The sequence below is a fragment of the Perognathus longimembris genome, chromosome 25 (assembly GCF_023159225.1).
Source record: "Perognathus longimembris pacificus isolate PPM17 chromosome 25, ASM2315922v1, whole genome shotgun sequence".
Classification (NCBI taxonomy): domain Eukaryota; kingdom Metazoa; phylum Chordata; class Mammalia; order Rodentia; family Heteromyidae; genus Perognathus; species Perognathus longimembris.
The window spans coordinates 11,047,700-11,074,324 of record NC_063185.1 but is presented as its reverse complement, the minus strand read 5'-3'; the positions used below and the strand labels follow the sequence as shown (position 1 = coordinate 11,074,324).

Below are 26,625 nucleotides of genomic sequence, written 5' to 3'. Positions count from 1 at the left end.
TACAGAGGGATTACAGTTTCACACATAAGGCAGTGAGTACATTTCTTATCAAACTTATGACCTCCACCCTCATTTTCCTCCCTCCTCCCCTTCCTAATCCTCCCCCGCCCCCATAAGTTGTACAGTTGGATTACAACATATAGTTTTATAAGTATTGCTGTTGCATTGGTTCACCTTTTACCATTTGTCTCTCCATTTTCATGTTCTCCTTCCCTTCCCTAGTTGCAATAAACTTAAGAAACATGGAAGGCTTCAGGAACTTGTGTGTCATCCTTGCGCAGGGGCCATGCAAATCACTGTATCGTTCCAATTTTAGTATAGGTGCTGCTGAAGCGAGCACATCATTTTGTTTCAATTGACTCTTTGTGCTTCTCTTCCACTCTGATTTTTACTTATTTATGTTTTGAGTGGTCTTAGTGCTAGATCTCTGTGTTTTTTTTCCTTAGCTTTTTAAATATATTTTTATTTTTTTAGCTTTTTCGCTTAAGGCTGGGTTGTACCGCTTCAGCTACCACAACTCCACTTGTGGATTTTTGTTGATTTTGGGAGATAAGAGGCTCCTGGATGTCCTGCCCTGGCTTGCTTGGAATCACAATCCTCCAATTTCTGAATACTGTGTAGTGCCTTGGCTTCTCCTGGGACTCTTATGTCCTCTTATCCACCCAAACGGGGGTGGGGGGGAGGGGAGAGGCAGAAGTTGATCAGTGGCTCAAGTAGTTGAGCCTGCTAACCATGAATTAAGAAAAACAAAACAACAACTTGCAAGTCCAGTTTTGGCACCAGTTGTACACTCAGCTTGATGTATAAAAAATAAAACAAAAAACCCCGAACACATTTGGGCAATGTCCAGGTGATTCCTGAATTCATCTCCCATAGGCTTTTTAGATATAGGTGGTCAATTGTGTCAAGCTTTATGGGCAAGTTACGAGGGATTCAGCAATCAGGAGCCATGGACAATGCTTTTCCGAGAAGGACTCAAACTCACTGTTCATCATTCCAAAATAGTTCTTACCTCTGTGCAAGGAAATGAGAGGTGAGAAGGAAGGAATATGGGAAAACGAAGAGGCCTCAAACAAGGTAAGGAATGTTAACTTCAGATGAAATAAAACACAGGTGATATGTGTGCAATCCAAATGGGACACATCTCCTAGGTTTGGGTCCCAGTTAATTCAGTTAGTGAAACAAACCAATGGTGAGGAGTAGAACCAGTTATATAGTGTTCACTAACAGCAGGCAAACGGCAGGCAAGTCAATTCCCTAACCTCAAGGAACATTGAACACACAGGAGTGAAAGGGTTTGGCTTAGATGACAGGGAAGGGGCAGAGCCGAGGAGGACTGCGACATTCCCCGAGAAGGATCCCACTGACAGCAAATCTAAAGGTGAGTGCTGGGCTCAGGAGCCTCACACCTGTAATCCTAGCCACTCAGAAGGCTGAGATCTGAGGATTGTGGCTTTAAGCTATCTAGGAAAGAAGCGATCTAAGAAAGTCCATGAGGGCTGGGGATATAGCCTAGTGGCAAGAGTGCCTGCCTCGGATACACGAGGCCCTAGGTTCGATTCCCCAGCACCACATATACAGAAAACGGCCAGAAGTGGCCCTGTGGCTCAAGTGGCAGAGTGCTAGCCTTGAGCGGGAAGAAGCCAGGGACAGTGCTCAGGCCCTGAGTCCAAGGCCTAGGAATGGCGAAAAAAAGAAAAAAAAAAAAGAAAGAAAGTCCATGAGATTCGTTGTTGTTGTAGTAGCTGAAGAGCACTTGTGGCTATCTGCAACCCCAGGCAGTGAGATGGGATACTGAGTCAAACAAAAGTAGAAAGTACAGAGGCAGACGTAGAGAAAAAATGAGTGGGGTCCTAAGACTCAGCAGCACTTGGACCCCGAGTCCCAAAAGCAAACATACTCATTTGAGTTCACACAGGGAAAGTGATCATGGATACCTGCAAAAAAAAAGCATCTCTATTTCAAGCAGACCCCAATACACAGTTGGTGAGAAACACTGATTGCACAGTAAAAAGAGAAAAATACATTTAAACATTTAAGCAGAAATAACGAAATACCTTTGTTTATCAAGTACAAGAAATTTAGCACTGCTGCTTCAAGTCACTAAGCACACACTTGTAGATGCAATTTCCCAGGTTTTCATAAAACTTCCTATATAGTCCTTGTAGTAAAGTATCTTTTTGCCTTCCATTTTTATTTATTGCATTTGCATAATACATCATACTTAAGACCATTTCACCTCCTAAACATTTTTTATCTTGTAATTAACCACCTGTGAGACTCTTATCTCCAATAAACTATCAAAAAACAACAAACAAATAGAAGTGGAGCTGTGGCTTAAGTGGCAAGCCTTGAGCCAACGAAGCCCAGGGGCAGTGCATAGGCCCCAAGTTCAAGCCCTGGATGAAGCACCCCCCCCCCCAACACAACACAACATATGCACAAAATCAGATGATGTATTTCAAGGTCTCAGGATTATTTGTGTCACCAACAACTAAATCAAGTATCCATCTCTGTTCCAAGGACCTGTGGTAATAGACAGTAGAGCTACTGCAGTACAGCATGTAGCTAAGACTTTGTCCACAGGCAATATATCATACAATATATCCACCATGATGTCCATCCCTCTTGATGGTGGAGCTGCACATCTTGGGGACTTGATGGGACGCATGTGCTCTTCAACTGGCCTTCCCACCCTCTGTGCCATCTGCTGCAGTGATTCACCAGCCACACCAGAGAGGAATTGGTAGGCTTTAACAAGCTCTCCCACGTGACCTGAAAGGTCATGGAGGCCCTCAAGGGCTATTCCCCTTTGCAGGTAGGCCATTTTATCTCCAGTCCTCTCCTTGCAGATGTGGGCCAAAGTCTCTTGAGGACCACAGCACCCTAAGCTTTGGGAAGTCACACAGTGAAGGCGTCCAGGTTAAGGAATGTGGGGGATATACACACCCCCTCCTCCTGGAGATTCTCCTGTGTGTTCTCTAGGACACTGTACAGAAGCTGGGTCTTTTAAAGGGAACTTGTGTGGAGATCTCGGTCTGGCTTGGTCCAGGTGACACAGAAGTGCTTTTCTCCACCCCCTCAATGGTTTCCACAAGCCCCACGTGACTCATGTCTACCAGCTCAGGTGCAGTAATGATGAAAAGGTCAAAGTGGCACAGACAGCTGTCCATGCTTTGAGCCTGAGTCCCCATGCCAGGCAGGTCCCGCAACTCCACGCTGGGGAAGTGAGAGGAAGGGTAGCTGGCTTGTGTCAGGGTGGTCTCAACCACCCCAGTAGGTGCTGACACCTCCTCTTCGTGTCCCAGGTTGCTCAGCACCAAGACCAGGGCCACCTATAACAACAACACTGACCTGGGCCCTGGGCATGAGCTGCAGGGTTTCCCTGTCATCAGAGACCACTTCTCGCACTTTCCCTCCTTCCAAGGCCTTGCCAATCTTCCTCCTTGCCTCCTCAGGTGAAATACTGCTGTCAACGTGGTTCAGAGCAGAGGGAATGCAGGGGACTCTGCCATGGTGAGAAGATAAAGCAATGTGCTGGTGTAGAATAGCCAAGGAGTGAAGATGGTTGTGCACACATGCAATGGCATCGCAGTGACAAATAAACCAAGGGTTCATATTCTTTTTTTTTTTTCTGGTGCTTGAACTCGTAACCTGGGTACTCTTCCTGGGGCTTATTTTATTTTATTTTTCCCTCAAGGCTAGTGCTTTATCACTGGAGCCACAGCTCCATTTCCAGATAGATATTTTTGGTAGTTAGTTGGAGATAAAAGTCTCACAAGTTTTCCTGTCCAGGCTGGGTTCAAAGCTGTGATCCTCAGATCTCAATCTCTTGAGGCGCTAAGATTGCAGAGGTGAGCCACTGAGCTTAGTAACAACTGATTTCTTCTTTAAAAATTTTATTACCAAGGTGCTGTACAGAGGGGTTACAGTTACATAAGTCAGGTAAAGGGCACATTCTTTTTGGACAATGTCACCCCTTCCCTCGTTCTCTCCCTGTTTTTCTGTTCCATTGTGGCTTTTTTTTGTGGCCAAGTGGAGGTAAGACTCTCCTAGACTTTGCTGCCCAGGCTGGGTTCAAACCATGATCCTCAGAGATCAGTCTCCTGAGTAGCGAGGGTTACAGGCATGAGCCTGAAATTCAGGGATGGTCTGCAGCTTGTTCTGTATTTGTTATGTCAGTACTCAGCCCTGAAGCAACACTGGGGGCCTGGATGGACTTAGGTAGTGAATGCTAGGCAAGTCACTCATCAGATATGCTCCTAATTACCCCTAACCAGCTCTGGAAACTGCAGAGCCAAGAGCCAGTGTGTGCCAGCTCGCTGGAAGTCCTCACTGTATTTGTCTAATTCAACAACTATTTATTTTCATGATACTGTAAGCACTCTTTTTCTTTCCCCAGAGAACATTTTTATTGGCAAATTACAATCATTACAGATTAGTAATGACATCAAGAATATATGTCTGTTGTTGGCTTTAATATCTAACCCATATAGGGGATCCAAAAATTGTATCAATATTAAGTTAGCATTTAAAGTTATACATTACTATTATTACTGATGTTATTAATATCAGTACTAAAGTTCTCCCTCAAACACGTTTGTCTTGTTGGGAAAATCCTTGCATCTTCTCAGAGCAGGATTGGAAAAGATCATTGGTTATTACCAAGAAGGAAGGATGGAGAAGTGTGAAGACCTGAACGAAGAGACTTACCAGTGACTAGGGAACATCTTCCACAGAGCAGAGTTTGAACTCAGGGCTTCATGCTTTGGCTCAGCTTGCTTGCTAAGCTAGAATTTTGATGACTGGAGCTATACTCCAGCCTGGATTTATGCTTGTGAACTTTGGGGATGAGAGTTTCAATGGTTTCTCTGCCTGGCCTGACTTTGAGCCGGTCTCAGCATTCTTGACGTTTTCCACTCAATGTGATGGTCTATACCTGGAGACACAGTGCCATTCCTCTCTTTTTGGTTGTGCTGATCCCTGTGTGTTTGAGATTGTATACTTGAGGACTGCTGAGGCACTGATGTTATTTTATGCTTGGTGATTGCAAACCCATATAGGAATATGTATTTGTGTATGGTTTTTCTTAGCATATAGTTGAATCTTACACAGCAAATGTACCTCAATAGCTTCGTAATGAAAAAATGCACCATCACAAACACACGTTACACATACTGCATATACATTCTATCATCCAGTCATCACCAGAGCTATGCCTAGAGTTTGGTTTGTTGCCTCAGTTTTCCAAGTGGCAAAGCTCACACAGTGATACTAATAATCCACATATGAAAGCTAGTACACCGAAGGACAAAACACGGGTCCACGTGAGAATGCCTATACTTGTCTCAGCTAATGGAATTAATTTGGCACACACTAATGGGATTATTAGACATCTGTAAATTCTGGAATGATGACTTAGAAGAGAGACCCCAACACAAAATTTGGCTAAAATATTTCCGCATAGTTTATAAGGGCGGCATAAGGAATGAAATGATCAAATAGTGACCATTTAAGACCACAGAAGACCAGTAAGTGAGGACTTCCATTTGTTGGGTATGATAATTTGCATATTCATTTTGCAAGTCTCACACACTAGGTTCAAAAACATGAGTTCCTTCCCCATTCCTCTCCTCTTCAAAGAGATCTGTCCCAAAAGTTGGGACACATATCAAGTCAGAAGTTTCATGTTCAGTTTGGGGAATTAATCTGTGAGAGAGGCAATCTGCTAGGCACAACTAGTTTTTCTAGCATATATATATGAACTTGGAGACAATGTTCTTCTGGTGTGGGCCCATAGATGTAGGAGAAACACTCTTTTCGCTCTGTTATTTCCATGTGTGTAGCAGCACTTTTGTTGTTCTCCATTTAATGATTACACCTCATTTAAAGGCAACTTTCAGGGGTGAATGACAAGATAGGTGGTTTTAGCTCACTGTAAAAGCTCCCGGGTCCTGAGAAGAGAAAGAGTGAACCATAACTTGGATACATATCACCCAGCTGCTAACAATGGGGTTATATAATTTTTATGTAATGAGTTATATAATTTTTCAGAAAACCAAAGTTATGTAATTTTTCAGAAAGTCGAAGGTCCTTCTACAACGTACATCCTGTGGTAATTTCCAAACTTAAGCTTTAGAAGATTTCTGCCTTTGTATTGAAGATTTCAATTCTAAATTAGATTATTTTCAGATTTCCAGTAATAGTTCAAGGAATGATGTTGTGTAAAGTACACAAACAAATTATGATCTGTGTTACAGGGATTCTGATATCTTTGGAGCGCCATCACCACGGGCAGTGAATCCACCCAAAGTCTGAAGAGTCTGCTCTCCAGAGAGCTAAGCATTCAGCCAAGAAGCTCCAGTGCTATGGCCCTCTTGACTCTGATATAAAGCACAAAGGTCCTAGAGAATAGGATGACAGGTAAGCCCTGGTATTTTCCTAACATTAAGCTGAAAGGATGCACCCCAACGTCTCTGGGAGGGACAGAAGCTGGGATGTTGAGCTAATATCACAGGATTTTCTCTAGACCCCCAGGGACCACCCAAAGTCCCCTTGTACTCCCTTGAGCACTCTCATAGCTTTGTCTCTGCACACTCCTAGGCCATCTGTCTGTTATCAAAATGTTAACTTGATGTTTTTTTTCCTGCTTCTTTGTAACACATCTAACCCTAACCTCTGTTTTCTGTCCACCTCCCTGAATTTTTTCAAGTTCATTTTAATTTCCTTTGTTTCAGGTTTCTGGATCTCAGACCTCTTCATAGGAAGTCCACATTGCAGAGATCTGAGCACTTTGACAAGATCACTGTCTTGGGCATCCCACAGACAGCTTTCTTTTGGCTCACTTTGTATACAAGTTCTGAGGCAAACCAAATAATTCCTTTATAGTGCTAAGTCTAAATTAAACGTTTCTTGTCAAAAGTTTGTGATCAAGATCCATCTTTGTTTTGTTTTGTTTTTGCCAGTCCTGGAGCTTGAACTCAGGGCCTGCACACTCTCCCTGGCTTCTTCATGCTCAAGGCTAGCACTCTGCCACTTGAACCACAGCACCACTGTGACTGTTTTCTATATATGTGGTGCTGAGGAATCGCACCCAGGGCTTCATGTATGCGAGGCAAGTACTTTACCACTATGCCATATTCCCAGCCCCCGAGATTAATCTTGACTGGTGTAAGTTCCTCTCAGGAATTACCTTTTAACTTTTACAGAAGGAAATTGTTATGTTTTCCTTTATATTGTTATAGGTGCTCTCAAGTTGAAATCTATACATGTAAACATGCCCTATGATCTCCATTTTCAGGAGGAATAACAGCTCAGGTCCACAAAAAGAGGCCTGGAGAACCCATATACTAGAGGACTGAATATCACGCATGAAAGTTTCCTACCTAATCCTTTCCAATCGTCTTATATATAGAGGCTCATCAAAGATCACAGTAAACCTTTAAGAGTGAAGCATAGGATATCTGATATGAGGGAGGGAAACCAAAGACTTATTCCATAGTTTAATGGATAAGGTCTTGAAAGACAAGTCTGAGATTGCCTAGATATGTAGCCTAGAGTTATGAGAGGAATTTATAGGATGGGAGAAGAGGTAGGAATTCACAACACAGTAGGGCATGGAAAATGGAAAAACAAAAAAGGATGGTTATGGGGCAAGCCATCAAACTTCACATCAAGGTAGACCTACCCTAAACTCCTCTACTCCCACCCATATTCACCCTGATCCCTCCCAAACCACCATCCCTTTGAAGAGCAATGGAGGTGAAATACTATTCCCTAAGACATCCCTGTAAGGAAACTTTTCACTAGCTAGCTGAAGAAATTATTAAAGGAAAGGCAGGCAGAGCACAGCAAACGCTGACAGACAGTGCCCAAGCTGTGAGTTCAAGCTACAGGACCAATCGCAGAAAGCACAAAACACCCTTAAAGGAAAGGTGAAATTCAGAAACAAATAACCAAACACTCCTTAGTGTTTCATAGATGGAATCTGGGAATTTTGGGGGAATTAACTATTAGATTTTGAGAAATCTAAGTTGACACAAGGATTATGCTGTCACAATCCTGCTGTTTTATTCCAGTGGATACATTAGAGCAGGGGGAAATGATCCAAGCATCAGTTTAGTGGCTGTGAATAACCTCTTTTAAAGTGAGAGGGGAGCTATTCAAAAATGTAAGGCACACCAGAGACATAATTTACAGTCAATGGGACATTCAATAGTATCTGTTGAACAAAAAAAAAAAAAAAAAAAAGAACAAAACCAACGTTGTCTCAGGGCTTCAGAGGCATGATTGGAACTAAGAATTAAAAAGCCTATTTATCCAATGCGCCCAATGCATTTCCACTTTCTGGCTGGTCTCACCGTGTTTCAGGAGGCCAACAGTGATTTCTGAAGAATAAACGCACCATAGCTCCCCCATGTGTGCACGGATTGGAAATTGCATTGTGCTTATAGACCCCAGAGTGCAGGACAGGTAGAGAAAATGAATTGGACTCTAAAAGATATGATTCTGCTTCTGTCCCTACCCCCCATTTATTCAGACCAGGGGACTGAAATCCTAAGAACCACGGTGGAGGGGACCCTGGACGGCATCACCACTTGGGTCCATTGCTCCCACGCCAGGCCAGCTGACCCCTTTGCCCTGGATGACAACTACCGTGATGGAACATGGGAGGTCTCCAAGCACCCAACTCAGCCGCTTCGCCTTCGCCTCAAGAAAAGAAAGTTAGACTGAATATTGTTATAATTTTCTTTTTGCCTTCTTTCCTTACTACCCTGGCTAGTGTTGATGTCATTTTGGCAGCTCACTCCAAAGTGAGGTGACCCCCTTATTTTAGGTAGTTTTGAGCTTGCTCAGGAATACGGGTATAGCCACCCGACCCTTAGAGCACAGTTGAGAAGTTTATGTATTATTTTGTTGCTTACATTTGGATACTAAACACTATAGAGCTAATGGTAAGTCTGTATAGCTGAAAGTTAATTTTCAGTTTGCAGCAATCCTGCAGTCCCTTGGAAAAGTAGACTAAGGTTATAGGTTCCTGGCTAGGTAAGGTCAACGCCCCTGAGTCAGCCTGAAGAAATTACAGAAGATGGATGATCTTCACCCATCAGCCCCCCTTTAAAATCAAGGGACCAGAGTTGTTTTTGGGAAGATGAGGCAGGATAAACTAGAGACATGCAGAACAGAGGTACAGAGAATATTCTTGTAAGAAATGGTGACAGGCCCTTTGGTTACTACATTGGGCCCTACTGGCCCATGCCTTACCTCTATATCATCCCCTAGACATGCAAGCCATTGAAATGGACAGAATGGAGCCATGATTGGCTCCCAAAGTACCAAAAAGAAAAAGGGGGAAATGAGGTGCCAGACTTTGAAGTCAGGCCCCACCACGTGAACCCCATTTTAGAATCGAACCCTGAGCCAATCAGATTTGTACCTGTGTTCTAATCTTGCTTGCACAGCTGATTGTTGTAACCTCGTTCTTTGCCTTTATAAGCCCTGTGTAATCACAGCTCGGGGCTTCCTCCTAACCTCCGCTGTGTCGGTGGGTAGGACGAGGCCCGAGTTGGCAGCTCGTTCAATAAACCCTTGCCTTGCTTTTGCATTTCGGAGTGTCTGAATCTTGGTGGTCTTCTTGGGGGTGGTCTTGCAACTTGGCACAACATTTGGCCGGGCGCCGGCGGCGGCGGCGGCGGCGGCGGCGGCGGCGCCTTGTGCGCATGCGCATCCCCGCCCACTGTGGGTACTTTCAGTCCACGACTTCCGGTTTCTCTCCTTTCGCTTGGCGGCTGGGAGTTCTCTGAAGTGCCGCTTAGCACAGCGTGGAGCCCCGAGGCAGGCGCCCAGCCTTCTCTTCGGTGGGCCTCGGGACCCGAAACTTGAAGGAATCCCAGGCTGCCGATCTCGTGCCAGGTAGGAACCGCGAGCTGGGCGCAGCACCGGTGCCTGCCCTCCACGTGCTCCTCCAGCCTGGAGTTGCGGATTGGTTTCGGGGTTCATGAGTTTGTGCTGCCATAAGCCCCTGTGATGCCTTCCAGATGCCGGACACTGGCTCCCGAAGCTCCCAGAAGAAGTCGTTTGGATCTCCAGTCTAGGGGAGCCGGGGACCCAGAGGTTCTGCTGCTGACCCTTGTGACTCGATCCACTTTGCTGTAAGGTAAGCATGGTGGGCTGGGAATGTGGCTTAGGCGGTAGAGTGCTGGCCTAGTACACCTGAAGCCCTGGGTTCGGTTCCTTAGCACCACATATCTAGAAAAAGCCGGAAGTGGCACGGCGGCCCAAGTGGTAGAGTGCTAGCCTTAAGCAAAAGGAAGCCAGGGGCGGTGCTCAGGACCTGAGTTCAAGCCCCTGGATTGGCATTAAAAAAAAAAAAAAAAAGATGATCACGGTAGCAATTCTCGTGAAATTGTGAAGTGTGTGCCTGCCTTGGCTCCTCTTATATTGCAGTTGTTTCCTGGGGTGTTTCTCCTAGAGGTGTCTCTGCTCTGCTCCTGCCTCTTAGCCTTCTCAGCACTCCTGGCTTGAGTTCACACGTGTTTGTACACGACCTTGATTCTAGAGACAGTTCTACCTGGGGTGTCTTGAGTAGTGTGTGCTGGCTCTGTATTTTTAGGAGTGAAGCCTAGCAGTGTTTTGGAGCGTGAACCCTATGAATAGGAACCTCCCTCCTAAAAGGACAGTCCTTGTCAACTCTTCACAAGCCCTAAAGAGAAAAAGCACAGGAAGGGGAAGATGTTTTCAGCTTTCTTGCATTAACCAATCAATGGTTCTACTTCCCAGAGTGAGAGTGCTAGATTCACTTAGTACTCTTTCCTCCAACACTGTTAATCACTTGGTGCTGTTGGAAGGTTAGACCAACTTTTAGGAGGGGAAATTATCTGGGCTAAGGAATCAGCCAGAGCCTAGTTATCAGAGGGGACATATGGCTGTGGTTTGGGGTGGAGGGATAACTATCAGAATATCCCTGTTCGGTCACCACTTGCCTTCCAGTTTATCTGCAGTTTAGGAACCAGGGACTAGCATAGTGTTACTAAAGTTTAAGAAAACAAGAAAGCCTTGAAGTCGGCAATAACAGGTGACAGTAAAGACAAAATAAGGTTGAACAGTTAACATAGACCAGACTCTTGTGCTGTCTTTTTAGCTAAGCCATATCCTTGCACATTTCCTTGAGAAAACAAAATAGCCAGAGGTCAGGATGAACTTTGCTGTTGGCTCCCTACAAGAACTGAACTATCTGTCTATGTACTAATCCCTAATCCTGTTCTCACTAATTTATTAAGCCTCTTCCCCCTGTCATTTCTAGTATGTGATCTCAACCTTATTCCAAATGTTTCAACTATGGATCTGTTGATGTTAGCTCTCACACTTTGGTTCTTCCTGGCAGGTCAGGAAGTGTTGGTCAGGGACATTTTGCCTTATAAGAAAAATCACAGAAGAAAACTTGTGATACTGTATCTTGCTCAAGGTTGTATGATTTACAGGTGTTACATAGCCTGAAGTTTTAGCTAGTGTGACCCATTTTGTCTCAATCTGCTCAAAGAAATATTATTTCACTTAGGAAATTCTTTTTGGGAATGGAAGTAAACAGAAGCATTGTAATATGGAGGTCAGATCTGGCCAGCGCCATCATTGGCTGTTGAGGGGTGTCAGATTGACTCCATCTCAGATTAAAGAGCAGAAGCTGACTCCATCTTCACTAAGATCTTCCCAGCCCTATCCAGGGAAGTTCCCCTTTGCTGTGATGTGATTGTGTAAACTGCTTGACCACCTGAGTTGTGGAACGTTTAAAGTTAAACCTGTGCCCTCCCATGAGTAGGCGTATCTGCCTGCATCATGCCAGCCCCGCCAAATTCATGCGCCAGTTCTAACTAAAATGATAGGTTGGTTCAAACAGTTCCTATACGACAGATTGTAACTCCATTGGCCACCTGCACGTGACCTGGCATGCTCTGTAAGTGTTGTGACCTCATTGGCCACCTGTGTGTGGCAGGCTTGACCATGTGGTATTTGCCTTTATAACCCAGCCCCTACCCCGCGCGTGTTTCCAGCTGCCTGGGAATGGGCATGTGGTCAAGCCTGTTGTTTCGCTTGAGCTTGGGCAGTAAGGCAGGAATCAAGCCTTCATATTCCATCTTTAGATACATAAAAGGATCAGGGCCAAGAGAGGAGAGGCAAGTCCACATCCTTCAGATCCTGTATTTATCCTCTGCTATTTATTTGTTCTTGACAAATTACAATTTCTCCACCATAGGGCTGGGAATGTGGCTTAGCAGTAGAGTGTTTGCCTAGCATGCATGAAGCCCTAGGTTCCATTCCTCAGCCCCACATATATAGAAAAAGCTGGAAGTGGTGCTGTGGCTCAAGAGTGCTAGCCTTGAGCAAGAAACCAGGGACAGTGCTTATGTCCTGAGTCCAAGCCCCAGGACTGACAAAAACAACAACAAACATCTCCATTGTAATACTGAGCTTAATTTACATCACTTAAAATGAGAGAGACTGCCTAAACATGTATGCCAAAACAGTTGGTAATTTAAATACAATACAATACCCCATTTTTGTGTGGGAAGCTCAAGGTCTAGGCACTGACCCTGAGTTTCTGTAGCTTCAGGCTTATGTTCTACCATTTAAGCCACATCTCCACTTCCAGCTATTTTGGGTAGTTTATTGGAGATCAGAGTTTCCACGACTTTCCTATCCCAGCTGGCTTCAATCTGCGATCTTCGGTTCTCAGACTGTGAGTAGCTAGGACTACAGCCATGAGCCAGCAGAGCTCAGTTACAATACTCTGATACACAGATTATATTTTCTAGAAAACTTTAGACATTTAAGGAAGGATGTGCAGTCACTAATGTAAGTATGAGAACATTCTTGTGATGTAGAGAACCCAGTAGTAATGTTCACCCATTGCTTTCAAAAGATTCATGTCTTTCCTAGCAAACAAGCTCACTGAAGTCTACAGAGTAGATTTTCATTCTTGTACATGTCACTGTAAAAGGTTATATTTTATATTAAGTTTCTATTCTACATAATTGTGTAAAAAAAAAAAAACCCCAGAACTGGATAACAGCATTTCATATGCAATAAACAAGTACAAGAAAAAGCACATACTTAAAAGCCATCTAATTTGTTTAAAGTTTCATGGATCTACATTTTGGGGTGCTCAGCTTAGCATTTTGTGTTGGTATTGTTTTTGTTTTTTGTTTTTGCCACACTTGGGGCTTGATGAACACAGGACCTGAGCACTGTCCCTGAGCTTATTTTTGCTCAAGGCTAGCACACTACCACTTGAGCCACAGTGCCACATGTGGCTTTTTTGTTATGTGGTACTAAGGAAGTGAATCCAGGGCTTCATGCATGCTAGGCAAGCACTTGACCACTAAGCCACGTTCCCAGCCCTTAATATTGATTAGGTAACATGAGACTTTGATCTTCTGGTTCTTTGCCTGAGGATGGTTGGTTGGGATTGTGTCTCTCCTGTAACCAGTACTTTATGTTATGTCTTTACTAGGCCCTTTATCTCCAGCAGACTGGCTCACTTCTTATGAGAGTGAGCATTAGGGAGATCTCAAAACTGTTATATCATCTTTACTCATGTCCTTTTGGCCAAAGCAGGTTAAATGGCTAATTGCAAGTCATTGCACAAGGGTGCTCTTGAGTATTTGGATACAGGGAAATTGCCATTTGACAACCATTAAAACATTATAGCACAAGAAATATGCACTATATATGCTTTTCTTGTATAACTTTGGGTGAAAAATACAGAGTTATACATACTCTCTGTGGCGTTTAAATATAGAAATGAATGAGGTAGAGCACAAATTCTCAATGGAGTCCTAGGATAACTTTCCATTAATAGAAAAATAGTTCATGTATCTCTAAATATGTTTCAGTAACAACTAATTTTAGTGAAGATGTGTTTTTTTTGTTTCAATTATTTTTGTGTGAACATTTTTATGAATTCTGTATGTATAGAAGTGAATTGTTTTTATAATATCTATATGCCAACTGATTCACCTTTAGTGGAGAGTTTAACACTCTGCTTCAGACAAAAGATTGTTCTCCCATAAGAAATCTTTATGTTTGGCCTGGGAATATGGCCTAGTGGTAGAGTGCTTGCCTCAGATACATGAAGCCCTGGGTTCGATTCCTCTGGGCCTGGGTGCTGTCCCTGAGCTCTTCAGCTCAAGGCTAGCACTCTACCACTTGAGCCACAATGCCACTTCCATATATATAATGTTTTGAGCAGGAAAATCTGGGGTAAAATGGCACAGGTTCTTACCTGACTACCTCCTTTGCCTTCTCTCCCAGCCATGCTTCCAGAATCTTCTGTTCATTGTCAGCAGCAAGAAAGAAGGAAAAGATCTCTGGTGAGCTGCTTTTTATTTCTCAGTTTGTTGTACATTCCATTTTATGAACCTAAGGGTGTCCAAGATTGAAAAAAAAACAACAAACAGATTCAGCTTCAGGACCATGTTCATAATCAGATAAAGAGGGCTTATAGATTTAGCAGATGATAAAATGTCACATTCTGTCTAAGTTGATTACAGATTTGCTTCAGTTTGTTTCTAGTTTTTCTGATAAGGGAAAATAGTCACACTTGTTATGTGATTCAGTGTCACTGAGGGGATGACTTCTCATGGAAGGTTGGCTAGCAACTGGTCAGAGATCACATCCTTGTGGGTAACATTCAACTATGTTAATGAAGTTTTACTAGATAGAGTTGCTGAAATAGTGTGGTCACACATACATTTGAATGTTTCTAGAGGACTGAGTCAGCTATATGTACCTAAGTTACTCTCCATGCATACTTTTGGGACTGCTTCATGGTCTTTGTCTTATTTGAAACTTGATGATACTGTATGGTCTTTCTTGAAAGCCCTCTGTTTTTTGTTCTGTTGTCTTTGTCTGCTCTAACCTCATTTGATACGGTATTACAGTTGTTTTTTTATTAATTGAACGTAAATTTTTTTACAAGGTGTTGTGCAAAAAGGGTGCAGTTACATAGTAGGGCAGTGTGTACATTTCTTGTGATATCTTACGACCTGTTTTTCTATCCCTTGTCTAGGTCAGGTAGACATATATGCAATATGCAATGTATCAAGAACATATACAGTATTCACAGACTTGGTCTCTACTGTCTCTCCGTCTCCCTTTGTTAACAGTCATATATCAGGGAGATCATGCCCCTTTGTTTTCTGTGTTCTAGGCTTGTCTCACTCAACATTATTTGTTCGAGTTCTGACCATTTCCCTGCGAATACCAATATTTCACCATTCCTAATCGCTATGAAGTATTCCATTGTGTTTAAGTACCATATTTTTTGGATCCATTCGTCTGTGGAGGGGCATCTGGGTTGTTTCCATATTTTGGCTATTGTGAATTGTGCCGCGATAAACATGGGAGTACAAATGTCTTTTTGATATCTTGGGTTTTGCTGTTTAGGATAGATGCCTAGGAGTGGTATGGCTGGGTCATAGGGTATTGGTATAAAAACATATTGGAAGACCAATGGATTAGAATTGAAGACCCAGAAATAAAACCGCACTCTTACAGCCAACTGATATTCGACAAAGGAGCTAAAGATATACAATGGAATAAACATAGCCTCTTCAACTACTGGTGCTGGGAGAACTGGGCAGCCATATGCAGAAAACTCAAAGTAGACCCAAGCCTATCACCATGCACCAAGATCAACTCAAAATGGATCAAGGACCTCAATATCAGACCTGAATCCTTGAAACTACTGAAAGACAGAATAGGAAAGACGCCAGAACTTATTGGCACAGGAAGGAACTTCCTGAATAGAGTCCCAGGGGCACAACAAATAGGGGAAAAACTCAACAAATGGGACTACTACAAATTAAAAAGTTTCTGCACAGCTAAGGTCATAGCCACCAAAATAGAAAGACAGCCAACGATATTGGAAAGGATATTTACCAGCACAGCAGCAGACAAAGACCTAATATAGGTCATCTACAGAGAACTCAAAAAACTAAGCCACTCCAAGCCCAATAAACCTTTTAGGAAATGGGCAAAAGAGCTAAAGAGAGACTTCACAAGAGAAGATATAAAAATGGCAAAGAAACACATGAGGAAATGCTCAACATCCCTGCTAGTAAAGGAAATGCAAATAAAAACAACCCTGAGATACCACCTCACCCCAGTTAGAATGGCCTATACTCTGAACTCAGGAAACAACAAATGCCGTATTACAGTTTTGTTTATTTCTTCTTCCTCCATTTGAATATTTGCATTCACTGCCACTATAAGCTAGAAGCTAATTTTTTTTTTTTTTTTTTTTTTTGCCATTCCTGGGGCTTGGACTCAGGGCCTGAGCACTGTCCCTGGCTTCTTTTTGCTCAAGGCTAGCACTCTGCCACTTGAGTCACAGCGCCACTTCTGGCCATTTTCTGTATATGTGGTGCTGAGGAATCGAACCCAGGGCTTCAAGTATATGAGGCATGCGCTCTTGCCACTAGGCCATATCCCCAGCCCCAGAAGCTGATTTTAAGATTCTTTTTTTTTTTTGCCAGTCCTGGGCCTTAGACTCAGGGCTTGAGCAATGTCCCTGGCTTCTTTTTGCTCAAGGCTAGCACTAGAAGCTGATTTTGATAGTGAACAATACAATGACTAGGGTTTTTATATTTGAAATATCACTGGTGGCAAAATCTGACAGACATTTGCTCAGTAATAGACTTTCATCTCTCAGGAACATCGCAACTAGCTAACATGTGTGACTATATCCTTAGAAATCTACTGGGAGAAAGAATCCAGGAATATATGACACATTTGAACAGTTGTCATATAAAAACTAAAAGCAAAGTGCACAGATGATAATAATTTGTAGCTTTCATCCATGTATGTGTTATTAATGCTATTTGCAGTGTATGTTTCCAGATAAAAAGTGTTTTAACCCATTTTCAAACACTTTTAATTTGCTTGTTATTCCAGGAGGAAAGAGATTCATACGTCACTTATATCTCTGATAAAATTCACAGAATCCAAAATTTGGTTCTTCCCTATTCCTTTTGAAAACAGGTGCTGCTGCATAGTCCGGGCTGTTCTTGAACTTGTTATGTTAGCCTAGGCTGGCTTGCAGCCAAGGTCAAGGATTTATAGGTGTATGGCTCTATATAAACCATGCTTAAATGTACAGTTCACTGATACTACGTATGGGCCACCTCTTTGTGCCTCCATCCCTTCTATCCATCTACATTGTTTTTCATCTTCCTTGTAGGAAGCTTTATAATAATTCAATATGCAGCTCCTCTTCCTCTCTACCCTAGTCTCTGGAACCATCTTACTTTTTGGCGTCTCAGTGAGTTTGTTGATCCTTGGAAGCTCAGTAAAGGAAATCATACCATGCTTATTGTATTCAAGGCTCATCGCTACTGAAAAATTATCTTACTTTTAGGACTCTCCATACCACCTTTGTTTTACATTCCTACCAGAAATGTACCATTGTTCACGTTTGTTTTCACATCCTTCCTAGCAACTGTTAGACTTTGGAAGGTTTTTTTCTATTGTTTTGTTTAAAACGATGTCCATACTAGCATGTACAAAGTAATTATTCAGGGCTGGGAATGTGGCTTAGTGGTAGAGTACTTGTCTAGCATGCATGAAGCCCTGGGTTCGATTCCTCAGTACCACATAAACAGAAAAACCCAGAAGCGGTGCTGTGGTTCAAGTGGTAGAGTGCTAACCTTGAGCAAAAGAAGCTCCGCAATAGTGCCCAGGCCCTGAGTTCAAGCCCCAAGACTGGCAAAAAATTAAAAAAAAATAATGTAGTTATGTCATTGTAATTTTGATTTGAATTTTTCTCATGACTGTTGATATGAACTTCTTTTTCTATTTTAATCAACTATTTTTATATATTCTTTTTAGAAAAGGCCATTCCATCTTTTTTCCCATTTTACAACCATATGGGGGGGGGTGGTAGGATTTTTGTTTTGCATTTCCTAATTCATTCTACTTATCTATTTAGAGTTATATTCAAATGTTTTTTCTCATGCCATGCTTTTTCTTCCTTGTTAATTGTGCCTGTGTTGTACAAAGTTTTAATTGTATGCACTTACTCTTGCTTGGTATTGGATCAGGCACTTTTGGTGTCCTATCCTAGGAGTAACTCAAATCTAATGTCAGGAAGCTTTCCTCCCCTCCTCCCCCTTTCCTCCTTTTCCTTTCCTTCTTTTCCCTCCTCTCTAGTTCCCTCTTCTTCCTTCATTTCCCTGCCCCTTTGCTCCCCTTTCTCTCCCCCCTCCATTCACTGTCTTTTCTCTTTCTGAGATGAGGACTGTGTTGCCACCATTGGTGTGTGTCTACCTTATAAACTCAGCCTCCACCATTCCTTTCTAGTGTCAGTGCTGTTGCTTGAACTCACAGCCTCGCAGTCAGTCAGCTTCCTCATTCACTGTTGGCACTGTCACTTGAGTCATGCCTCTAACCTGTTTATTAGCTGCTTAATTTGAGTTGTCTAACCAGGTTGGCTTCCAGACTTCAGCCTCCTTCGTAGCTAGAGTGAGATAACCGTCCTGAGCCAGAAGCACTTGTTTTTTCTAACCTGAACATATTTATGTCGAATTAATATTCAACTTAAACTCAAATATTTCATGTTTCTAGTTACGTGTTGTATATTCTTTCTGATAATTGTAACTGTTCTTCTAACTGTGGTAGATTTTTCTTCACTAAGCAAATAGCTTAGTCAACAAACAATGAAGGAATTGTTTTATAGTTAATTTCATTTATTGTTATTATGGAGGTCATGTACAGAGGTTACAATTATATGAGTCTGGTAATGAGTACATTTCCTTTCATATATGCTAGCTTCCCTTCCCTTGCTCTCTCCTTGTTCCCTCCCTGCTTCTCCACCCATGAATTGTGTAGTTCACTTCCATCAGTGTCCAGTGAGCTTTAGTGCTGGGATTGTTCATCCTATTTCCCTGAGTTCTATGGCTCCTCCCTCCCCCCAAAACATATATGTGAACACACCATACATTAAAAGCATTTTTTACCTCAAAGGTGAGGTAAGAAAGTAGCTACCTTTAATACTCTATAAATCACAGTGACAGTACATTTCTTCCAGATCTAATGTATTTATAACTTAGAGCTTTATTTCTCATATTGATTTCTGCAGAGCTTGTCTTCAGATTTGTTTTTGTTCTCAGTGTGTCTGTCTTGGTAAATAGAACACCACAGTATTTTGTGAATAGCATTTGAGTTAAGATAATGACATCCATGAGTGTGTTCCTGTTAACTTTTTGCCTGGTTGTTCTATCAGTTAGTAAGAAGTGAATTATTTCTCCAATAGTAATGGTAGATTATTTTTGCTTGTGGTAACTTTATGTTTGTTTGTTTTTATTTCTCTATATTTAATGTATGTCTCTTTGGAGAGCTTATTGGGTTTTTTGAGACTTTTTTTTGTTCAAGTCAGACAGTGCCTTATATATTTACTACATTTATATTACATTATTATGGTTTTATTTTGATGACCATTTTGCTGTTTATTATGTTTGTCTCACCTGATATTTATTGTTCTTCCATGTAACCTGCACACATCCTTCTGTACACTGTAAATGACCTCTAAAACCACCAGTAGGATTTCGTCTATAAAATTGTAAATCACCTATATCTATTACAGTCCAATACCTATGTAAATAGTTGTTATACTTCATTTTTCATAGGATTATGACAGTTTTTTCAAATGCTGCACATTTAACATAGGTGCCATACTTTTTCAAATATTTTGGTACAATGCTTCATTGAATCTGTGAAACTCACAACTATGTGAGGCCTAATATATTCCTTTGAAAAGGCCATTATATGATAGCTATATTCTAGTCTGGTAGTTTGTTTGCTTCATAAACAAATAACCAGAGATTTTATGTACAGAACAAAGGCCATCCTCAGGCTGAAGCGTAGAGCTTCAGAAGAAGAAAAGCATGCAGGAAAATTGTTATACTATAGAACTGCAAGAAAATACATTTCCCACCCAGTCTGATTCTTGGGTATAACAGACATAGGAAATAAATGTGCTGGGTGTACTTCAGTGTATTATTACTATGTACTCTAAGAGTTTACAGTATTCTTGCAGTTACCAGCATGTGACATCATATAATATAGTTATTTTTTAATGGAATAATTCCGTTTAGAACATAAATCTATTGCCCTTAACTTTTTTTGTTGGTAGAATTAATTCTTTAAACTCTGGAGCTCACTTTTGTCAAGCAAGTACAGTATTGATTGATTCATATGTCTAGTCCATACACTTTTTCTGGGGTGGGGGCTAGTCCTGGGGACTCAGGGCCTGAGCACTGTCCCTGGCTTCTTTTTGCTCAAGGCTAGAACTCTACCACTTGAGCCACAGCGCCATTTCTGGCTTTTTCTGTGTATGTGGTGCTGAGGAATTGAACCCCCAGGGCTTCATGCATGCTAGGAAAGCAATCTATTGCTTCATTCCCAGCCCCAATACTTGGTTTTAATACACTTATGTGTTTATATATTGAGTCTTTATGCATTGTGGACCAGGAAGATGGTGTTAGAAGTTTTCCTTCCACAAATCATTTTAGATTACATAATTACATATATGATCTATGTATTCCTTTATATTTACCTTCACCTTTTCCATTCTAATGTCCTTGTCCTATGTTGGCATCTTTTGTTATTCTCTTAAAGCAGAATAATTTCTTGTAACACTCTTAAAATGCAGATGGGCTGTTAATGAATTGTCTTTTCCTAAAAATATTTTCAATCTACATTTTTAGAAGAGTTTCTCTGCCCAATCGATTGGGGATTGAAGGTTATTTAAACATTTAAAAATATATTTCCTTTTGTGTTTTAGTCAGCATCCATCTCTGGTATTGTCAAGTATGGCTGGCTCGGAGGGATTGTTAGCCATTGTTTATAGATAACACATCAAGCTCCACACATTTTATGTTAAACAAGAGAGCATACATGTAGAAGAGTGCAATTGGTGTTCTCATGACTCTGAGCTAATTACTTTATGGAAATGTGCCATTACAGAAGGTGGTGTCATTTGCTGATGTGGCTGTGGACTTCAGCTGGGAGGAATGGCAGGACCTAGACATTGCTCAGAGGACCCTGTACAGAGATGTTATGCTGGAGACCTACAGCAACCTGGTGTCCTTGGGTGAGCAAAAGTCACATTAATTTGCAAGGCCAAGTAATTTGTTTTTAGTAGATATATGAATAGTTATGGTATCTGGGTGTAAGATTCAAGTCCATGGAAAGTGTTACTTTCTAACAAATGTCAACTTAATTAGGTAACTCCTGAGGCAATTCTATTGTCATTCTTCAAGAAGCCAAATCAGCAGTTTGACCAATGTTGTAAACTATGTTCCACTAACAGGAGACTGTCTTCCCAAACTTGAGGTGATTATTGTAGGTGGATATACAGTCTAGAAGAGAATGTATATCACTATAGGAAGTATGATCTGGAAATCACTATTTGGAAGTGGGTATTTATAATCCAAACCTGGCGCTGGGTGCAGTGGTTCACGCCTATAATCCTAGCTACTCAGGAGTCAGAAAAGTCCCTATGAGACTCTCATCTCCAGTTAACCACTCAAAACTGGAAGTGGAGCTGGGGTTCAAACGGGTAGAATGCTAGCCTTAAGAAAAAGAGCTGAATTAAAGCCACACAACTGGTAAGGTATATCCAAAGCTGGGCGAAAGTCAACCATGAAGACTGTGACAGGTGAGAAACAAGATTTAGGAGCAACCTTGTGAACAGGATGTCTGAGAATCTTACAGCAGTGATGACCCAGCATGAGCAATAGTTCTCCACTATTTCTTATTAACAGGGTACTGTGTTCCTAAACCTAAATTAATTGTCAAGCTGGAACAAGAACCATGGATAGGAGAGGCCTCAGACAAGAATTTCACAGGTAAGTTAAAGCATGGTCTTGATGGAGCCAGAACCCAGCTGGTAGGTTCGTCTTGGACTGTACTGAGCAATAATGTCCTGAATTCCCCCTGAGTCCTGTGTGTATGGCAGAGAATTAGGTGATCCTTTGTCTCAAAGACTTGTAAATCATGAATTCATATGGAGACATCCTGAATTCTGTGTGGTAGTAGAGTTAAAGTTAGCAGTTCTCTTTTTCTTGGTGGATATCGTTCTGGAATGAAAAAAAAATTCAAAATGTAGAAAATGAAAGATCTCATTGTCTTTGAAACTAGACATGAGGAAATAGATGCAGGTATGAGGAAGTAACACATGCCAGGGCTGCTATCCTGTTCTAAGGAAAATAGCTCGTCACTGGTGGGCCGAGACTAGGATTCAGAATCAAAGCCTTTTGAATAGAAAAGATGATAAACTCGGTGGTGAGCTGGAGTATCTTTGGTCTTCCATGGTTCTGAGGGGGCAGGAGTGTCAGAAAAGGAATTTTGATGAGACTTTGTCTAAGATGGAGAGAAACAAATTTCAAAGTTCTCACAGATACCTAAAGTAATTCTTAGAAGTTGGAACTGAAGAGATCTAAGGATAAATCCTGTCAGGATCCATTCCTGCTTAGATGAAAGGTAAAGGGATTTACCAAACTCCCTTGTGGTCTCCAGATCTAGAAAATAATGCTGTTCCTCACCTAATGGTTCAGAAACAAAGCAGGAAAATATATAAATTATTCAAAGAAAAGAAGTGAAAATAGTTATAATCAAACTAAACCATATCTGGAAAATAACCTCAAGAATACTAAAGGCAGATGGTTAGTACTCAGCTTGAATCTCTAGCAGTATGTGGTTGAGTAAATTGAGTAAATATTTCCTTTGATATAAAAAGAGGAAAAATGTCCATTGTAAAATGTCAGTTATTTTCTTAATACATTAGAGTTAGAAAAGTATATATTTATCATAAATCAGTTCCTAAATTGATATTTTTACATCTCTAATGGTTAGGATGGGAGAAAATGTCTTTACCTTTGCATTAATGAATCTTTGGTTCTCATTTATATATATTTTTTTCCTGACTGTTTTTAGATGTCCAAGAAATGGAGGATGTGATTAAGACCTGCCAGGAAAGTCCATATGCATGTCTGTATGAAGTAGCAGTCACAAATAGTAACACAGTCGAGGAAAGAATGAAATTATTGACAACTTTTAATTTGAGCTCAAAACATAAGCCAGAACTAATTAGAAATAATGGGAATTCCTTAGGGATGAGGACTGAGGAGCTCATTGAGTATGGGAACATGCTTCTCTCTAGTAAGCCTAATGAAATCCATGCTGCGTGTAGGCCTGGTGTGTCTCCTCTAGTTTTAAAATCCTTCAAATATTTGGGGCATTTTAGTCAAAATTACAAGTATCCAAATGAGCTGCAGTATTTTGAATATGGTGGAGAAGGGGAGGTATTAAATTCTAAGAACATATTTTGTAGACAAAATCAGATTTGTTTGGGAGAACCCTCCTATAACCCTAATGAATACAGAGAATATAGAGAAGACTGGGCTAAGTCAGCTCTCCTTGACGGAGAAATACTTCTGGGAGAAAGGAAAACACCTGAAGGTACTATATGTGCAAATACATTTCACTTAAGACCTATAGTCACTACACATCACAAAATGTACATAGGAGAGTATTCTCATACAGGTAGTGAATGTGAGATATCTTTTGGTAAGGAAATACACCTTGACAAACCTAAGAGCAAATGTCTGGAGAAGTCTGATAAATATATACAATGTACAAAATCTCTGTCTCAGAAGTCAGACCTGACTTTCCAACTTGAAACACCCACAGAAGAGAAACCCTATCAATATGAGGAGTGTAGAAAATTTTCCACTGTGATGCCAGCTCTCGGCAGGCATCAGAGAACTCACACGGGAGAGAAATGTTATGAGTGCAATCAGTGTGGGAAGTCTTTCAGACTGAGGTCATTTGTTGCTTTACATCAGAGAATGCACACAGTAGAAAAATCTTACGAATGTGACAAATGTGGAAAGTCTTTCAGACAGAATTCATACCTCACTTTGCATCAGAGAACACACACAGGAGAGAAACCTTATGAATGTAAAAATTCTGGAGACTCTTTATACTGCAAGGCGCAACTTGCCATACATCAGAGCACACACACAGGAGAGGACCCTTATAACAGGCTTGGAAAGTCTTTCACCAAGAAGACAGATCGTCAGAAAAGACACACAGGAGAGAAATGTTATGAATGTAACATATGTGAAAAGTCTTTCAGACATAAGTCATGCCTCGCTCTGCATCAGATAAAACACACGGTAGAGAAACCTTACGAATGTGACAAATGTGGAAAGTCTTTCAAATATAAGTCATCCCTCTCTCTGCATAACAGAACACACACTGGAGAGAAACTTTATGAATGTAACTGGTGTGGAAAGTCTTTCACCAAGAATACAAATCTCATTGTGCATCAGAGAACACACACAGGAGAGAAACCTTATGAGTGTAACAAATGTGGAGTGTCTTTCACCCAGAAGTCACACCTTACTCTCCATCAGAGACTGCACACAGGAGAGAAACCTTATAAGTGTAACAAATGTGGAAAGTCGTTCACCCGGAAAGAATTCCTTCAGCTTCATCAAAGAACACACACAGGAGAGAAACCTTATGAATGTAACAAATGTGGAAAGTTATTCAGACAGAAGTCAAGACTTCCTTTGCACCAGAGAACACACACAGGAGAAAAACCGTATAAATGCAACATATGTGAGAAGCTTTTCAGATGTAAGGTATCGCTCACTGTGCATCAGAGAATACACACAGGAGAGAAACGTTACGAATGCAACAAATGTGGAAAGGCCTTCACGCAGAGATCTTACCTTGGCAGGCATAACAGGATTCACACAGGTGAGAAACCTTATGAATGTGACAAATGTGGAAAGTTATTCAGACAGAGTTCACAACTCAGCTCACATAAGAGAATTCATGCACGTGAGAAATTTTAGGAACATAAATCTGGAAGAACCCACACAGAATGGAAGCATGAATGTAGCAAACATGCAGTCTTACCCAGAAATCACAGCTCATACTTCATCCTTGAACACCTGTAGGAGAGAAATTTCATTTATGAGACAAATGTGGAAAGTTTTGCAAGAAATCATACTTGGATTTGCATCGAAAAGCATATACCTGACAGACACCATGTGAATGTAACAAATGTGGTAAGTCCTTCACCAAGAAAGCATGGCTGAGTGTTTATAGCCCCCACAAAGGAGAGAAACCTTATGAATATAGCAAACATGGAAGATCTTTCACCTGGAAGGCATACTTCAGTATTCAAAGAACTGACACACATGGAAAAGAAAACTAGTGTAACCTATGTGCAATGACTTTTAATTAGAAGCTCGTTCTCAGTCCACTTACACAAGAGAAACTGAGTGTAATGTAGAAAAACATATAGCCTGAAGTTTCATTTCTACCAGCATCAGAGACCAAGACACGGAACAGAATCCCTTAATGTGTATATCTGCAAGCATTAGAGGACTCACCCAGGAAAAAAACCAATAGGAAAGTCTTTGTCAGAAACCTCTATAAATTATAAATTCTTCATGACAGAGGTAAACTAGGTATAATGGGAAACCATTCTTTACTCTTGGACACTCACTGACCCAACGTTTCTCTTCCTGTGTTGAGTGGGAATGATGAACCTGAGTATTATCCAAAGGATTTGGACATAAGTGGTGGGCATTAATTACTTTTGTGCTTGACAAGTAATGAAGAGAGTTGTCTTTTATACTAAGGAATGGTTTCTCAAAGAAATTTGATAAACTAATCAACGGTAAGAGCTCCAGCCAATCATGGGTGACTCAAGCCTGTCTTCCTAGCTACTCAGGAGGCTGAGATCTGAGGGTCACAGTTCAAAGCCCACCAGGGCAGGAACGTCTGAGACTTTTCTCTCCAATTAACCACCAGAAAACAAAGTGGCGCGGAGCTGAAGAGCTCAGGGACAGTGCCCAGGCCGAGTTCTGTCCCTTTTTAAGACTGGAGTCCTATCATCTCCAAGGTGGTTTGGGGAGTGATAAATTAGAAAGAGCCATCATGATTTGAGCCAAAGAACATTGGTTTCTCCACAGCTCCCATAAAGTCTCCCGCTCACTGTATGTGTGGTCAGTGCATAATAACATGATGGAAGATACCACTACATGTTTAGTATACAGTGCACAGTAGTTTTGTCCCCAAGCTGGTGTATGAAACATTGAGAACACAGGACACATATTTGGGGACACATTTTCTTTGTGTGTTGATACAAGTTCTGCAGCTTGAACTTCGAGTCTAGGCACTGTCCTTAAGCATCTTTTTTCAAGGCTGCTCTACCACTTAAACCACAATTCCACATCTGGTTTCTCTGGCAGATAAAGACAAGTCTTAAGCATTTGGTTTTGGATGAGTAACCCCAAGATGACTTTGTTGCTTCCTATATATTAATCACTGGTATGAATCACATGTGATTCATTCACTCATAGCTCATTCTGTTCTGTTCAGTGCCTTAAAATAAAACACCATGTGCATGATGTGAAAAGCCTGTGTTTTCTCACTCTTCTAGGGTTGAAAGTTTGAAATTCTCAGAAGAATGAATATATTTATCACCACCACTGTCCCTTTCTCCAGCTCCCTGTAGGTGGTTGTGGATTATAATGTCCGGGTTCACTA

The 26,625-nt window shown here is 41.4% G+C and overlaps 1 protein-coding gene, 1 long non-coding RNA gene and 1 other non-coding gene across 4 annotated transcripts; 2 read left to right on the top strand and 1 right to left on the bottom strand.

Annotated features, from left to right (window-relative positions):
- Positions 1–236: 236 nt before the first annotated feature.
- LOC125342248 lies at positions 237–340 on the bottom strand. The gene has a single exon (XR_007209186.1). It is a non-coding gene; the product is annotated as a U6 spliceosomal RNA (small nuclear RNA).
- Positions 341–993: 653 nt separating this feature from the next.
- Positions 994–6,825, top strand: LOC125342222. The gene is made up of 3 exons (XR_007209175.1): positions 994–1,077; positions 6,261–6,423; positions 6,738–6,825. It is a non-coding gene; the product is annotated as an uncharacterized LOC125342222 (long non-coding RNA).
- Positions 6,826–9,883: 3,058 nt separating this feature from the next.
- LOC125342219 (zinc finger protein 260-like) lies at positions 9,884–25,068 on the top strand. Of its 2 annotated transcripts, XM_048334371.1 has the most exons (6): positions 9,884–9,912; positions 10,038–10,156; positions 14,308–14,366; positions 21,019–21,145; positions 21,819–21,902; positions 22,990–25,068. In XM_048334371.1, the coding sequence occupies exons 3-6, from the start codon at positions 14,310–14,312 to the stop codon at positions 24,918–24,920; spliced, it is 2,199 nt and encodes a 732-aa protein (XP_048190328.1). In that variant the 5' UTR covers positions 9,884–9,912; positions 10,038–10,156; positions 14,308–14,309; the 3' UTR covers positions 24,921–25,068. The 2 variants fall into 2 exon arrangements, with proteins under 2 accessions (XP_048190328.1, XP_048190327.1); XM_048334370.1 differs by lacking the exon at positions 9,884–9,912 and having other exon boundaries at positions 9,923–10,156.
- Positions 25,069–26,625: the final 1,557 nt, after the last annotated feature.

Bases quoted from the DNA above. Each gene is read 5' to 3' on its own strand.
- LOC125342219 (XM_048334371.1), top strand. From the start codon at position 14,310: ATGCTTCCAGAATCTTCTGTTCATTGTCAGCAGCAAGAAAGAAGGAAA. The intron at 14,367-21,018 runs GTGAGCTGCTTT...GTGCCATTACAG, and splicing joins AAAGAAGGAAAAGATCTCTG to AAGGTGGTGTCATTTGCTGA. The intron at 21,903-22,989 runs GTAAGTTAAAGC...GACTGTTTTTAG, and splicing joins CTCAGACAAGAATTTCACAG to ATGTCCAAGAAATGGAGGAT.